The sequence below is a fragment of the Alternaria conjuncta genome (assembly GCF_024043145.1).
Source record: "Alternaria conjuncta strain BMP 0040 chromosome Unknown scaffold_2, whole genome shotgun sequence".
Classification (NCBI taxonomy): Eukaryota; Fungi; Ascomycota; class Dothideomycetes; order Pleosporales; family Pleosporaceae; genus Alternaria; species Alternaria conjuncta.
The window spans coordinates 1,686,774-1,698,978 of NW_026250091.1; the positions used below are offsets into that span (position 1 = coordinate 1,686,774).

The window sequence follows — 12,205 nt, forward strand, 5'->3', positions numbered from 1 at the left end:
TGCAGATCCTTGAGAAGCGAACGCATCCATGGATGCCAACTTTGTACAAACTCGCACAAGCGCGAAGGCGTTAAAAACAACCTTGACAGTCGCACAGCAGCCAGGTTCCTGGATGTTGGTTTTTAACGGCCGCCATGCAGGTAGCGTTCTCTTGCACGTGGGAGGCCCGTGCTGCGACCGTTAGTCCAAGCATAGATCCTTACAACGTCATGGCTCGAAGTCTCGTCGACACAAACAGCTTACGCGCCTGTCACCCACCGCATCCACTAACGCCCGTCTATGGCGCCGACTGAACTCCGCGGCATCTGCGACTGTGACATTCTCTCTTTCTAGTGACGCTTTCACCTTCGCTGTTGATTCGCACCATCGTTGAATTGGCCGAACAGCCGCCATGGCGTCCAGCTCCACCGAAACGACTCCCTTGGTCTCGTCCATGTCGAGCTCAAGCCGCGCGATACCCCCGAAGCCACAGCGCACCGTCACCTTCAACCCCACCGTCACATCTACCAGTCCCAAACCACCAGCGTCGCGATCGCTATCGCACAGTGCCTCGTCTTCCGGCCATGCTGCCACCACCCAGGGTGGGCAGCCAATGCTGTCGACGCTAAATAGTAAGCTGCGGAGAAGGAACAGCTCTGGCGCTCCTGCCAGGATACCTCCCGCGCCGGTGCCCAAGATTGGACCGCAGCGAACGACGAGAACTGCGCAGAAGCTCAAGCTGCTTCCTGACCCGGCCGCGGATGAAGCCGAAGACGAAGAGAGTGGACGCGATGTCTATGTACAATACACCAGGATAAAGGATCCGACTGCGCGAAGAGATGCTGCCCGCCTCGGCAAGGCCGACAGAGAGCGGTTGCCCAGGGTGACGGCATACTGTACTGCGGCCTCGTACAAGCTTGACGAGATGATGCGATTCTTGAAAGGCAAGCAGAAGATCAGAGGAGCGGCTCCCAAGCGCTTCGACGAATGCATATACTCGCCCTATAACTACGGATCGACAAAGGGCCCAGAGGACGTCAGTAGCACTGCCGTACTCGACGGCTTCACGGAAGAGAGACCGAGAAGGTTCTCAGACAGTGCCATTGAGGTGGAACACGAGAACGAGAGGAGGAGACAGGACCTCATCGACTTGCACGACGATGGTGACGCGCCGGATATCGCGAACGAACAAGCCATCGGCCCCAGACGGCCGTCGATCACCCACGCCGACTCTGACCCTCAAATGGACGCGCCCGACTTCGATACACGCGTCCATACGCCGGAAGTATTCCTGTTTGAGTACGGCACTGTTGTAATCTGGGGCATGACACTGCAGGAGGAGAAGAAGTTCTTGAAGGAGATCGCCAAGTTTGAAGTGGACAAGCTCGGCAAGGATGAGATCGAGACGGAAGAGTTCAACTTCTACTACACGCGCGAGTATCAGGCCCGGATATACAACGACTTCATCAGTCTGCGCGACAAGAAGAACTACATGATCAAGCTGGCGATTAGTCACGGTCTTTCCCAGAGTGTCAAGACGTCGCTGTTCGAGGACCTGGTCGACAACACTATCGACGAGACGAAGGACATTCCGGCTGAAATCGCCAGCTCCGGCAAGATCAATCTGAACAAGAAGCAGATCAATATGCAGATTGGAGAACTGTTCATTCTCCGCATTAGTATCCATCTGCAAGGATCGGTTCTGGATGCGCCCGAGCTCATGTGGGCAGAGCCGCAGCTAGACCCGGTGTATCAAGCTGTGAGGAGCTATCTGGAGATGGACCAGAGAGTTAGTCTCTTGACCGAGCGACTCAATGTCATCGGAGACTTGCTTGCTGTCCTGAAAGACCAGCTGACCGTCACTCACGTAAGTATCTGACTTGTGCTTTTTTGCCGTACATCCGCTGACCGATACAGGGTGAATTGCTCGAGTGGATCGTCATCATCCTCATTTTTGCTGAAGTGCTGGTGGCGGCCATCAACATCTTTGTCGACCTGCACGCTGCGGACTAGACTGCACGTGTATTGTATGTATTCCCCGGTGTACGATATGTTGTTCACTGCGCGCGAGGGTTGGGCTTATTCCAAAAGTCAAATGCACGGCGTTGGCTGCGGGTATTTGTTATTGTTGCAGGATTATTCTTTATGAAGGCGGAATGTATGGCGGAACTGGAGGAAGCAAAGTGAAAGCAGTAGTCGATTAGTCAGTAATACAGTGGATGTCGCATTGCTACGCTATTTATCACGCAGGCGGCGGAGATGAGCAGCTCCGCCCGCTGAACCCTGTCGCGCCCCATCTTTCCGTATGCGACCCTTTTGAGCATTTCACCGCATGCCGTCGCCCTCCACCCGTCCTGAGCCCCAATGAGCCGTCCCAGATGAGTTGGAATCTGCTAGAGCGCTTTATAGAATCTGAGCACTTCAACCAAGATCCGAGCCTCGCAGTAGCATACCTTGCGTGAGTCCCCGTCCCTCCCCGTCCCCGTCCCATGTGCCCCGAAGCCACCGTTGCCCGCAGCACCGCCGCACGCAGCGCCCTTCACCTCCACCCACGTCCGCATTGGGGCCCGTTGCTGACCATGGCCATGACTGCAGCCGGTATGCAGACCACGTCGGAATCCACTATGTGCTCTGTTCGAAGCTGCGCCAGTTCGCCTACGAGGAGCTCGAGTTCTTCCTCCCGCAGTACGTCGCCGCCTGCCCACCTCGACGAGACATGGACAGCTAGCTTACACACGCGGGGCACAGGCTCTGCCACCTGCTCATCAGCATCGACAATGAGTCCATGGCCCTGGAGGAATTCATAATCGACCTGTGCGAGGAGTCGGTCAACGGCGCGCTGCTGACCTTCTGGCTGTTCCAGACGTACCTGCACGACCTCGCCAGCGCGCCCAACTCGATCGCCTTCAAGACGTGCCGCCGCATCTACAACCGCGTCCAGCGCATCGTCTTCGGGTCCGCCGAGCCCCAGCGCCGCGAGAAGATCAAGGAGAACGTCCTGCCCGTCACGGTCCTCTCGAGCCTGGTCCTGGCGAGCATAGCCGCGCCCTTCCTCCCCGTCCACGCCGGACCCCTGGCCATTGCGCAGGCGCGGAAGCCACGGCCCGTCGAGGACATTATCTCGGACAATGTGCAGACGGCCAAGGTCGGGAGGAGCAAGACCGTCACGGGCAGTTCCTCACGCTCCAAGGAGAAGCGGATAGCGCAGCAGCACTCCGACCCCGAGGATGGGCGATCCGTCAAGGCTTCGTCTTCGCGGCCGCGTGAACCCAAGGACCTGCGGAAGGCAGCTGTACGGGCGCCAGCTGCTACACGGACCCCCTCGATGCAGCATCGCCCTTCGTTGCTGTCGATAGCCTCCGAGGCCCGGCTCAGCTCGTCGTCATTACCCGACTTCCGAGACCAAACCTCTTCTCCCCTGCCCACACCTCCCGCAACTGCTGGCCTCGGACCAGGCCCACTCCAGCATGGTTCTCGCAAGCACCCCGGGCTGCCACCGAGGCCCCTCTCCCCTACCGCCTTGTCCCGCGCGCAGAAGGTACGACTACTGCGATCCAACTACTTCCGGAACGAGACCCAGTTTCTCAGCGCGCTCGAGGACATCTCCAACCGCCTGGTTGTTGTGCCGAAGCCCGCGCGGCTGAGTGCCCTGAGAGCTGAACTAGCGTTGATCGCCCAGGACCTGCCGGCTGAAGTTGATATACCCTTATTATCGCCTCCGACTCTCAAGGATGGGATTCCGTCGCAAAGCCAGCACCACCGCATAGTGCGCATCAATCCGGCGGAGGCGACTAGTCTCAACAGTGCAGAGCGGGTACCTTATCTGCTCATGGTTGAGGTCTTGGAGGAGGACTTTGACTTTGATCCGGACACTGAACAGAACCAACAGCTGCTGGAGAAACTGATGCTAGAGAAGGGTACCTCGCGGAGACGATTGTTCGACATCACCCATGCCGAATATTCTGCTTTTGATCGCACTCCACCCAATGGCTCAGACAGCGTGTTCGAGCCCGCTACTGGAGACCTGGGCAGTACCTCGCTCATCAAGGATATGGATGATACCGACCTTGCTTCCGGGATGGCACGCGTAACCTTGCCTGCTGCGGCTGCCAATGGGAAAGCCACAGCCCCCAGGTCTTCTAGTGGAGCAAACACTCTGTCCTCTGTGGCCACCTTGTCTACACCACGAACTTCCGACTCGCAGATCAGCAGGTCGAACAGTCCCGGTCCGATCAGGCGAATGACGATTCCTGCGAATTTGAACCAGCGGAATCAATCAGCGGATCAACCAGACTTCTCCGCCCTTGCGACTCATATGCGCACCGCTGCCCAGATGCTTGCACAGCTTGAGGCGAGTGGTGCGAAACGGCCAAAGGGCGAAGTTGCAGCGATCAAAGCCAAGATCATCGCAAGCATGCAAAGCTTGGAAGAGCAAAACTTCTTGAACGAGGACCAGGGCCCCACTTTCGACACGATCATGGCAGAGTCGGATCCAGCTGCGATCAGTGCCGAGCCAGAGGAGCTTGAGGATGGTTTGGCCGTCGCGACCAACACCGGTGCGGGTGCAGCTCGCATGGAGAACGATCTCAAAACTGGTGGTATGAAGCGGAAGGGCGATCGCGATGATCCCAGCGCCGCGACATTCGGTGAAGAATGGAGCGCCAAGCGAGAACGAATACGGCGATCCTCTCCATACGGAAATATGAAGAACTGGGATCTCATCAGTGTCATTGTCAAGACCGGAGCCGACTTGCGTCAAGAAGCATTCGCATGCCAGCTCATCGAAGTGTGCACCAAGATCTGGGAAGAAGCAAACGTGCCAGTCTGGACAAAACGGATGCGCATCTTGGTTACCGGCGAATCCTGCGGACTCATCGAGACCATCACCAACGGTGTATCCCTTCACTCCCTGAAACGAAGCTTGACACTTGCTAGCATAGCAGCAGGCACCAACCCCCGGAAACGCATTGCAACTCTCAAAGATCATTGGCTCAAGACATTCGGCGAGCCAGACTCGGAAGCTTACATTGCGGGTGTAGGATGCTTCGCGCGCTCCCTAGCCGCCTACAGCATGATATGCTACGTCCTGCAGCTAAAAGATCGCCACAACGGCAACCTTCTCATCGACAATATGGGCCACATAATTCACATCGACTTTGGCTTCATGCTCTCCAACAGCCCGGGGTCTATGGGTTTCGAAGCTGCGCCTTTCAAATTAACGCAAGACTACGTCGACGTCCTAGGCGGCGTAACGTCCCCGGCATTCGACGAGTTCAAAACGCTGTGCAAGAAGGCGTTCCAAGCGCTGAGGAAAGATGCCGAGCGCCTGATCATGCTGGTCGATTTGATGAGCAAACAGAGCAGCATGCCTTGTTTTGCTGCTGGCGCGGCGAGTGTGACGAATAGTCTGAGAGCGCGTCTCATGTTGCATTTGAGTAGGGAGGAGGCGGAGGGGTTCGTCGAGGAACTCGTTGCGAAGAGTGTGGGGAGCTATTATACCCGACTGTAAGTCTGACTTTTGACTCTAAACCTGTAGATGACATTCACTGACGAGACCATCAGTTACGATACTTTCCAGTACCGCACACAAGGCATATATTGAGTTTGTTGGTCGCTGCTTTGCATTTGCTTGGCTTGGCTTGCTATAGGGCAATGGGATACACTTTGGGGGTATTGCATTCCGTGGAGTATCTTACTGCGAGGAACAAAGTGAGGGATCCATGTTGCACGATTGGAATAGATGGGCTGTTAGACGTGTGGAGAAGCAAGTTACTACACAATCCACCCGTTCCCTGATTTCGGCATAGTGAATATCATTCCTTTGATGTTTGATCCTGTCTTCGGAACATACCGAGCTCTTTGCATACAAATTTGCTGCTATACCTAGGTACCCCGCATGCGTGCCGAGTTCAACACCCGGTCACACTAGCATATATGAAGCTTCATAAGGTTAAATACACCACACAAAGTGAACCGGCCCTACTACCTCGACCGTGAGTTAGACATCCATGTCAATAACTCGTTCGTACCTCATCTGGAGGCTGAAGGGCCGGTAGTGAGGCTACTCCGATACAGCTTAGTTTTGTGCCATGACCAACAGGTTTGCTAAAAGGGCTGGTCGCTGATCGGGCAATTACAAAATCTCATATGGAGCGGCTGAAGTGCATCCGAGGCTGAAGTTGATCTTTGTGTAGAATTAGTATAAAATGAACTACAGAACCGTGTATCACTAATCAGACAAATCCGTGTCCATTCTCCCGTACAAAACTCGTCAAATCCACCATGAGGCTTCTCATCGCTCTTTCCGCCGGTCTACTAACCAGCGTCTCAGCCACCCCCGTCGGCACACCCACCCTCACCTCCCGCTCCGCAACCTCCGTCCAAGAAACCGTCAGCCTCTGCACGCAATACGCCTACCACTCAGCCAACGGCTACGAAATCCTCAACAACCTCTGGGGCAAAGACGCCGCCACCTCCGGCTCCCAATGCACCTACTACGAAGGCAGCACCCCCTCCGGCGGCATCAAATGGAGCACAGATTGGGTATGGCAAGGCGGGCAGGACAACGTAAAGAGCTATGCGTACGCGGGCAAGATCTTGACAAAGGGACAGAAGATCGCGCAGATTACTAGTATGCCAACGCAGGTGGAGTGGTCGTATAATCAGACTAGTAATGTGAGGGCGAATGTGGCGTACGATGTCTTCACGGCCGCGGATCCGAATCATGTCAACAGCAGTGGGGATTATGAACTCATGGTCTGGTAAGTTCTCAGCGCATGCGACAACGATTCAAAAAGTAAGACTAACGTGGACAAGGCTCGGTCGGCTGGGAGGCGTATGGCCCATCTCACAAGCTGGAGCTCCTGTAGCAACCGTCACCATCGCTGGATACACGTTTGATCTCTACACCGGTTACAACGGATCGATGCGCGTGTACAGTTTCGTGCGGGCTGGAAATAGTGATATCAAGAGCTTTAGTGCGGATATCAAGTTGTTCTTCAACTATCTGGAGCAGACTCAGCAATTTCCTGCGAGCACGCAGAACCTGATTGGTAGGTTTTCCGATGCGAATGGAGCGTACTTGATGCTAATGTATGGGTAGTCTATCAAATTGGTACGGAGGCTTTCACGGGTGGGCCTGCGAGGTGGTCGGCTTCGAGCTTCAGCCTTGATGTCAAGGTTTAGGATGTTAGATGGGTGAACAGGTCCCGCTCACCTAGCTTTCCAGTGCATGTTGGGGGATGCACCGAGCAATGATCTGGGAGGAATCTAGTTGGTCAGTGAGCTGAGCAATAATAGCTATGCGCCGGTTTCATGTGAAAGGTGAAAATGCTTTGGACTGGTGCTGCTTCAAAGACTGCGGTGCAGGACGTGTTCGAAGCGCAAGCCATTCTTAGAAGGTGGAAGTTCCCCATACTCCTTGAACCATCACCGTCTGAGGCCTTCACATGCCACTAAAACGGACTACAGCCTCGCATATGCCACACAATTGCAACAGTCGTGAGCGTATCCCGGTCTCAGCCGCTAGCCACATTCCTACTCTTCTAGCTAGCATCGTACAGGGCCCATGTTAATTCCATTGCCTTGTACTATGATTGTAAGCGTTATACCCGCTACGTGGGGGCTAGTGATACTGCCTTTGAACGACGGGAATCGCAATATGCGGCTATCATTGGGGCATTGTTATCGTTGTCGTTGTCGTGGTGACTCACTCTGCCGCAAGTTCTTTGGATACGGAGAAAGGCGAGTATCGAGACATGTTCCTTGATCGCAAATTCACAGCTCACAGCATCCTCGTTGCCTGCCGAAGTCGGCTCCGATACGAATTTCCGCATGTCGCATAGTAACGTTGCCAACGAAGAAGCGGATGCTGTACGCGCGGGAGTCACCATTTGATTGGAGAAGTGCGGGTTTCATCCAGTGCTCATTTTTCGAGCAGAGAAAACGAAAGCCAACCGTTGTTCTCGGAAGTCCCCACCGAGGCGCGAACCGTTATCATGTGCTCGATGGTATTGTGGTAGAATGCCCATCTGCCCGTGTTCGTGTCACTGGTGAGCGTTCCGCGGCGCGGGAATGCTAAAAGCCTGGCGACACGACATGTTTCCAACCACAGCAAGGGAAGGTACCACTTGGCATGTTCCTTGACTGAGAATACACAGGTTGAAAGGTGATATTGCTCGTTATTATGAGTAACATCGTGGTAAAAATGCGGTTGGAGAGAGGACAAAAGATGCAAATTTTGGAGCGACTGTACTTAGAGCTTGATTTTGTGCAGAAGGTGATACCGAGGGCTGCGAACTCAATAATATGCCATCATGCAACGCAAATGTGCGGGATAGAAAGATAGGCCCCGCATATGCTGATCGCGTGTTGGCGATGGTGCTGTCGCGGTGTTTGGTACCCTTCTGTCAAGCGGCTGGCTGTTGGTAGGATAAAATCGTCAAGCTGATGAAGACATTGCTATGCGTGCGACTGTGTAGCACGTGGTCCAGATCACCGAACAATTGCAATGACTGTTTCGCACCATTACATCAGCGACGTCGACCTCCAAAAGATAAGCCTGATGCATACTTGGGCCTGGGCGGTATAATTCGTCGGCGTCAACCTCCGCATCGCGGCTGTGAAGGATCGTTTACTGTACTGGGATCCGTCATTGCAACAATGACAGGTTGTGAGAAGCGATATGTAGGTTCGAAATTTCGGCGTGGCGTTCGTGAGGTCGAGAGATAAGTGCATATGCTGTTCGTGATGAGGTCAGGAATAGTTGCAATGTCCTTGTCATCGGATGAAATATGCTCAGTCCGCTGTCGAGCATGGGGCCTTTATAGACAGAGGGAGACGCTTGAGGCGACACGACATTAGGCCATCGGTACAGTCTCAATAGATGCATCAAGTGGCTCGTATCGACTGGGCGCTGTTTCTGCCATGCCACAAGTGTTGAAGGTGTTGTGGCTAGTGCTGAAGCTTTGGTAGAGACGCTGTACATCGTAGTTTCTTGAGATATGCTGTGGGTGCGTTTGTTGGCAGCACGGCGTTGACGCTCCGCGAATGGCTCAGCCTTTTGGCTTGAAGATTTGTGGGTATTTTGCCGCTGTGACCATTCCGTCTCTTTGAGAGCATATTTCTTTTGAGGGTAATGTATCGGTCACTGTTACTTTGGTGACTCAGTGGTACAGACATACGAGCACTGCCGGCCGATAGTACTTCCCATGGTCTTGGTTTCCAATCGATGCGACATGTATGGACAGTCTGCGATATGGTACGAAGCTCTTTAGATGTTCCCGCGTGCTTGACTTTGCATTTGGAATGAGCGTGGTTCAATGATTTCTCCCAAACGTGCAAAGGCACCCAGCCGTTGCTACGATGGGTACAATCTGCCATAAGCGGAAGTCGCGGGTAGATTCGTTACACATGCTGGAATTCCCAATGGCTATAGCGGCTGTTGAGCACTGATCTGATCGCCACGTCGGTAAGGATACGCTTTCTGCAGCCCGAGCTCGTATGTGAACATGTGGGGCTGTTCAGGGTTGACTGTGAACCGGCTGTGGGTTGCCGTACATCAACTGAACCTTAATGGATTTGTCAGTTGGTATTCATGTCGTAGTCTATCAAAACCTACGTTCATGTGCATGAGCCACTAGCCTCATAGCAAAGACACTGTGAACTCACTTTGAAGTTGCACCAAAGAGAGAAATGACTATGAGAGCCCATGCAACATTTGGTAGCAGACAAGGATTTGTCGTATGTTTCGAGGTCGAAAAGGGTGCGTTCGAAGCAAATGAATGCGGTGAGCGCCGAACGGGGTTAGAAGGGCTTGGGTGAGCATGTGGTCCATTTTCTTTGCCTTGTAATTCCGTACTGATCGTTTCTGGACAAAATTTACCTATGAAGCATTGTGGCATCGATTTACTTCAGCTCGATAAATTGATAACTCAGAAAACGAACAGTCGTACGTATCTGTTAGAAGGGCCCATCTAGGAGAGCTATGACGTTCAAGTTAGCCCTAGATTCGAGGCTAGAGGGAATGCCAGGGGGATCTTCCGTTGCATTCAGGCAACGGCGTACGACAGTACGCAGACATGGAGCACGCCCTTCAGTGTCGACACTAACGCCCCCTGTCGAAGAACGAGCCTAAAGCTAGGCAACCTGTCGATGTTGGGTAACACGAGCGCGCTTGGTCATGGAGTTGTCGCTCAAGAGGTAACATAACCGAATCGAGGGCGTGTCTTGCTGCGCTGCGACAAGGTTTTGCCTTGTTGCTCCGTCGACTACATCTGGCACTGCCAAATTTCGTAACGATATCTGTCATGAGTGTTACGAGTTCCAGACGCTCGCACACGAGCGTGGGCGTCCTGACACCTGTCTGTGTTTCTGTGTATCTCCACAGCTCAAGGCAGTAGGTCAACGCAAACGAGTTTCGCCTGCGCAGGTAGCATACCGATTTGTATGCGGAATTAGATACCAATCTTAGGGATACCTGCAGACGGTACTACGAATATCGACAGTCGAAGTGCACGCACCCTCCGGATGACTATGAATTAGTAGGGCTCTCCGAGCGCAGCTGTATCGAGACACGGTGTGAGCTCCGAACCTATTGCATGTAGGCGGGAAGCAGCATGCTGCAATGACTGATGTCATACTTGATGAGGCTTCAAGGGCTGGTCTCTGTTACACATGCAGCGTATCCATGGATAGTTCAAGCGCTAGACAGCTCTGCGCCACTGTGTCACGCCGAAGGTGCGTGACAGTCTCGGACCCTGAGTGCGCTATCGTCATGTGAAATCGAAGCGTGATGAAGTGTTGTGAAGGCAGGCGGCGGATGACGGTGATGAATGTTGGGTGTTGTCGGCTGACAAGTGGGGGTGAGGAGCGTCGGCTTGGGATGATGGTGGAGGCTGCGCGGGACCGATGCGGCGCAAGGCAGCCTCCACCCCGCGCCCCTCCAAGTACCGTACAGATACACGACACAACATCGCTACCCGCTCAACCACGGCCTCGAACTCCGCACGCAAATCAGACCAACCACGAGCAACCAACATGGCCTACAACTTTGTCAGGTCGTACATCGACACGTTCCGGGAGCGGACCGCCGCCATCAGCCACACATCGACCTTCCGCGAGACGGGCCAGATCACGCCCGAGGAGTTTGTCCTCGCTGGCGACTTCCTCGTCTTCAAGTTCCCCTCATGGCAGTGGGCCGACGCGTCATCGCCTGCCAAGCGCGTGTCGTACCTGCCGGAAGGAAAGCAGTTCCTAGTAACGCGCGGCGTGCCCTGCCACCGACGGCTCGACGACAACTTTGCGGGAGAGGCGGGCCAAGATGAGACCATAGTGAGGGATGGCTTCGCTGCTGGGGAAGGCGCGACCGACGACGACGGCTGGCTCAGGACCGGAGGCATGGCCGCAAGCCAGGAGGCCAAGGTGCGCGACGTGCGGACAGTCGACGAGAGCGGCAACCTAGGCGCGGCAGAGGAGGATGACGAGATACCCGACATGGAGGATATCGAAGACGACGAGGAGGCCATCATAAGAGACCCCAAGGCCGACTCAAATACAAAGGCGTGAGTGTGCCCGCCCGCTGCCAACGTTCTATAGACTGACTGAGACCAACAGGCCCCTCCGGACATACACCCTCTACATCACATACTCCGCCCACTACCGAACACCGCGATTATATCTCTCAGGCTACGGCTCCACGTCGGTTCCACTGAAACCACAAGAGATGATGGAGGATATCGTCGGAGACTACAAGGACAAGACCGTCACCATCGAGGACTTCCCCTTCTTTGAGAACCCTCTCAAGACCGCCTCAGTACATCCCTGCAAACATGCGTCCGTCATGAAAGTCCTCCTTGACCGCGCCGACGCTGCTCTGAAGCTGCGACTCGCCAAGCTCAAAGCCGGCAAGGATGTCAGCAAGCTCGACAGCGGCATGGAAGCACTAGTCGATGATACACGGCTGCTCAAGCTTACTGAGCAAGCGAAGAACAAGGATGGGGATGAGGGCAAGGACGACTGGGAGGTCCTTAGCGAGGGTGGCGACGATGAGGTAGCTATCCGCGTGGACCAGTATCTTGTCGTCTTCCTGAAGTTCATGGCCAGGTAAGTTCACTCCATACTTCAAAGAAAAGTATCATCTAACAATCTACAGTGTAACTCCGGGTATAGAACATGATTTCACCATGGGTGTCTAGTCATACACACGTCTTTTGGGTAACTAGTCAGG

The 12,205-nt window shown here is 54.3% G+C and overlaps 4 protein-coding genes across 4 annotated transcripts; all 4 read left to right on the top strand.

Moving 5' to 3' along the window:
* Positions 1-391: 391 nt before the first annotated feature.
* J4E85_001683 (uncharacterized protein) lies at positions 392-1,992 on the top strand (the record flags this gene model as incomplete). Its single annotated transcript, XM_051465967.1, has 2 exons — positions 392-1,846; positions 1,897-1,992. The coding sequence occupies 2 exons, from the start codon at positions 392-394 to the stop codon at positions 1,990-1,992; spliced, it is 1,551 nt and encodes a 516-aa protein (XP_051330524.1).
* Positions 1,993-2,357: 365 nt separating this feature from the next.
* J4E85_001684 (uncharacterized protein) lies at positions 2,358-5,581 on the top strand (the record flags this gene model as incomplete). The annotated part of the gene is made up of 4 exons (XM_051465968.1): positions 2,358-2,437; positions 2,575-2,664; positions 2,728-5,484; positions 5,542-5,581. 4 exons carry the CDS (start codon positions 2,358-2,360, stop codon positions 5,579-5,581), a joined length of 2,967 nt encoding a protein of 988 aa, XP_051330525.1.
* A 680-nt stretch (positions 5,582-6,261) lies between these two features.
* Positions 6,262-7,164, top strand: J4E85_001685 (uncharacterized protein; the record flags this gene model as incomplete). Its single annotated transcript, XM_051465969.1, has 3 exons — positions 6,262-6,740; positions 6,796-7,031; positions 7,082-7,164. The coding sequence occupies 3 exons, from the start codon at positions 6,262-6,264 to the stop codon at positions 7,162-7,164; spliced, it is 798 nt and encodes a 265-aa protein (XP_051330526.1).
* Positions 7,165-11,016: 3,852 nt separating this feature from the next.
* On the top strand, positions 11,017-12,173 carry ATG3 (E2-like enzyme; the record flags this gene model as incomplete). The annotated part of the gene is made up of 3 exons (XM_051465970.1): positions 11,017-11,540; positions 11,593-12,081; positions 12,131-12,173. 3 exons carry the CDS (start codon positions 11,017-11,019, stop codon positions 12,171-12,173), a joined length of 1,056 nt encoding a protein of 351 aa, XP_051330527.1.
* Positions 12,174-12,205: the final 32 nt, after the last annotated feature.